The sequence below is a fragment of the Nanorana parkeri genome, unplaced genomic scaffold, assembly GCF_000935625.1.
Source record: "Nanorana parkeri isolate BGI_ZX_2015 unplaced genomic scaffold, ASM93562v1 scaffold3521, whole genome shotgun sequence".
Classification (NCBI taxonomy): domain Eukaryota; kingdom Metazoa; phylum Chordata; class Amphibia; order Anura; family Dicroglossidae; genus Nanorana; species Nanorana parkeri.
In genome coordinates this window covers 3,721-7,560 of record NW_017309789.1, presented here as the reverse complement: position 1 = coordinate 7,560, position 3,840 = coordinate 3,721, and the positions used below count along the sequence as shown (strand labels likewise).

At 72.7% G+C, this 3,840-nt stretch overlaps 1 protein-coding gene across 1 annotated transcript in view; it reads left to right on the top strand.

Annotated features, from left to right (window-relative positions):
* Window positions 1-94: 94 nt before the first annotated feature.
* Window positions 95-3,840, top strand: part of LOC108803238 (chymotrypsin-like elastase family member 3B) — a gene marked incomplete at its 3' end in the record, with an annotated part of 7,460 nt that continues 3,714 nt past the window's right edge. Inside the window, exons 1-2 of the mRNA XM_018575076.1 lie at window positions 95-189; window positions 3,519-3,604. Coding sequence (XP_018430578.1) covers window positions 150-189; window positions 3,519-3,604 — 126 coding nt within the window. The remainder of the gene's footprint in view (window positions 190-3,518; window positions 3,605-3,840) is intronic.

Genomic DNA, 3,840 nt, shown 5'->3' with positions numbered 1-3,840 from the left:
TTCGGCTCGGCGTCCAGGAAAGTTTGGCTCATACGGGGCGGCCTTGGGCACCGCGCCCGACCCCACCTGCCCCTGCCCACCGCCTGTGCCAACCCCTGATAACGGGGGGTATTAAAGCCGGACGGGTGAGGCGACCCATCACTGTCACAATGCTGAAGCTTCTCATCACCGTACTGCTGGCGGCTGGAGGTAAGTACACATCGGGGTTATATACTGTGTCCTCTCTGATCACTGGGGGTAAGTACACATTAGGGCCCCATGCGGGGCTGTCATGTGGGGGGTCGGGGCCCCATGCGGGGCTGTCATGTGGGGGGTCGGGGCCCCATGCGGGGCTGTCATGTGGGGGGTCGGGGCCCCATGCGGGGCTGTCATGTGGGGGGTCGGGGCCCCATGCGGGGCTGTCATGTGGGGGGTCGGGGCCCCATGCGGGGCTGTCATGTGGGGGGTCGGGGCCCCATGCGGGGCTGTCATGTGGGGGGTCGGGGCCCCATGCGGGGCTGTCATGTGGGGGGTCGGGGCCCCATGCGGGGCTGTCATGTGGGGGGTCGGGGCCCCATGCGGGGCTGTCATGTGGGGGGTCGGGGCCCCATGCGGGGCTGTCATGTGGGGGGTCGGGGCCCCATGCGGGGCTGTCATGTGGGGGGTCGGGGCCCCATGCGGGGCTGTCATGTGGGGGGTCGGGGCCCCATGCGGGGCTGTCATGTGGGGGGTCGGGGCCCCATGCGGGGCTGTCATGTGGGGGGTCGGGGCCCCATGCGGGGCTGTCATGTGGGGGGTCGGGGCCCCATGCGGGGCTGTCATGTGGGGGGTCGGGGCCCCATGCGGGGCTGTCATGTGGGGGGTCGGGGCCCCATGCGGGGCTGTCATGTGGGGGGTCGGGGCCCCATGCGGGGCTGTCATGTGGGGGGTCGGGGCCCCATGCGGGGCTGTCATGTGGGGGGTCGGGGCCCCATGCGGGGCTGTCATGTGGGGGGTCGGGGCCCCATGCGGGGCTGTCATGTGGGGGGTCGGGGCCCCATGCGGGGCTGTCATGTGGGGGGTCGGGGCCCCATGCGGGGCTGTCATGTGGGGGGTCGGGGCCCCATGCGGGGCTGTCATGTGGGGGGTCGGGGCCCCATGCGGGGCTGTCATGTGGGGGGTCGGGGCCCCATGCGGGGCTGTCATGTGGGGGGTCGGGGCCCCATGCGGGGCTGTCATGTGGGGGGTCGGGGCCCCATGCGGGGCTGTCATGTGGGGGGTCGGGGCCCCATGCGGGGCTGTCATGTGGGGGGTCGGGGCCCCATGCGGGGCTGTCATGTGGGGGGTCGGGGCCCCATGCGGGGCTGTCATGTGGGGGGTCGGGGCCCCATGCGGGGCTGTCATGTGGGGGGTCGGGGCCCCATGCGGGGCTGTCATGTGGGGGGTCGGGGCCCCATGCGGGGCTGTCATGTGGGGGGTCGGGGCCCCATGCGGGGCTGTCATGTGGGGGGTCGGGGCCCCATGCGGGGCTGTCATGTGGGGGGTCGGGGCCCCATGCGGGGCTGTCATGTGGGGGGTCGGGGCCCCATGCGGGGCTGTCATGTGGGGGGTCGGGGCCCCATGCGGGGCTGTCATGTGGGGGGTCGGGGCCCCATGCGGGGCTGTCATGTGGGGGGTCGGGGCCCCATGCGGGGCTGTCATGTGGGGGGTCGGGGCCCCATGCGGGGCTGTCATGTGGGGGGTCGGGGCCCCATGCGGGGCTGTCATGTGGGGGGTCGGGGCCCCATGCGGGGCTGTCATGTGGGGGGTCGGGGCCCCATGCGGGGCTGTCATGTGGGGGGTCGGGGCCCCATGCGGGGCTGTCATGTGGGGGGTCGGGGCCCCATGCGGGGCTGTCATGTGGGGGGTCGGGGCCCCATGCGGGGCTGTCATGTGGGGGGTCGGGGCCCCATGCGGGGCTGTCATGTGGGGGGTCGGGGCCCCATGCGGGGCTGTCATGTGGGGGGTCGGGGCCCCATGCGGGGCTGTCATGTGGGGGGTCGGGGCCCCATGCGGGGCTGTCATGTGGGGGGTCGGGGCCCCATGCGGGGCTGTCATGTGGGGGGTCGGGGCCCCATGCGGGGCTGTCATGTGGGGGGTCGGGGCCCCATGCGGGGCTGTCATGTGGGGGGTCGGGGCCCCATGCGGGGCTGTCATGTGGGGGGTCGGGGCCCCATGCGGGGCTGTCATGTGGGGGGTCGGGGCCCCATGCGGGGCTGTCATGTGGGGGGTCGGGGCCCCATGCGGGGCTGTCATGTGGGGGGTCGGGGCCCCATGCGGGGCTGTCATGTGGGGGGTCGGGGCCCCATGCGGGGCTGTCATGTGGGGGGTCGGGGCCCCATGCGGGGCTGTCATGTGGGGGGTCGGGGCCCCATGCGGGGCTGTCATGTGGGGGGTCGGGGCCCCATGCGGGGCTGTCATGTGGGGGGTCGGGGCCCCATGCGGGGCTGTCATGTGGGGGGTCGGGGCCCCATGCGGGGCTGTCATGTGGGGGGTCGGGGCCCCATGCGGGGCTGTCATGTGGGGGGTCGGGGCCCCATGCGGGGCTGTCATGTGGGGGGTCGGGGCCCCATGCGGGGCTGTCATGTGGGGGGTCGGGGCCCCATGCGGGGCTGTCATGTGGGGGGTCGGGGCCCCATGCGGGGCTGTCATGTGGGGGGTCGGGGCCCCATGCGGGGCTGTCATGTGGGGGGTCGGGGCCCCATGCGGGGCTGTCATGTGGGGGGTCGGGGCCCCATGCGGGGCTGTCATGTGGGGGGTCGGGGCCCCATGCGGGGCTGTCATGTGGGGGGTCGGGGCCCCATGCGGGGCTGTCATGTGGGGGGTCGGGGCCCCATGCGGGGCTGTCATGTGGGGGGTCGGGGCCCCATGCGGGGCTGTCATGTGGGGGGTCGGGGCCCCATGCGGGGCTGTCATGTGGGGGGTCGGGGCCCCATGCGGGGCTGTCATGTGGGGGGTCGGGGCCCCATGCGGGGCTGTCATGTGGGGGGTCGGGGCCCCATGCGGGGCTGTCATGTGGGGGGTCGGGGCCCCATGCGGGGCTGTCATGTGGGGGGTCGGGGCCCCATGCGGGGCTGTCATGTGGGGGGTCGGGGCCCCATGCGGGGCTGTCATGTGGGGGGTCGGGGCCCCATGCGGGGCTGTCATGTGGGGGGTCGGGGCCCCATGCGGGGCTGTCATGTGGGGGGTCGGGGCCCCATGCGGGGCTGTCATGTGGGGGGTCGGGGCCCCATGCGGGGCTGTCATGTGGGGGGTCGGGGCCCCATGCGGGGCTGTCATGTGGGGGGTCGGGGCCCCATGCGGGGCTGTCATGTGGGGGGTCGGGGCCCCATGCGGGGCTGTCATGTGGGGGGTCGGGGCCCCATGCGGGGCTGTCATGTGGGGGGTCGGGGCCCCATGCGGGGCTGTCATGTGGGGGGTCGGGGCCCCATGCGGGGCTGTCATGTGGGGGGTTGGGGCCCCGGTTGGGAATTCTTATTTTCTGTTGATTGGTGAACTATTTTTCTTGTTGTGATCTGCAGCCTTGGGGTGCGGAGTGCCCACCTATGCCCCCAACAGCCGCGTGGTGAATGGTGAAGATGCCAGACCTCATAGCTGGCCCTGGCAGGTAAGGGCCCCATAGAGGGAGTGGTATAGTTAGTGGCAGGTGGGGGCCCCATAGAGGGAGTGGTATAGTTAGTGGCAGGTGGGGGCCCCATAGAGGGAGTGGTATAGTTAGGGGCAGGTAAGGGCCCCATAGAGGGAGTGGTATAGTTAGTGGCAGGTGGGGGCCCCATAGAGGGAGTGGTATAGTTAGTGGCAGGTGGGGGCCCCATAGAGGGAGTGGTATAGTTAGTGGCAGGT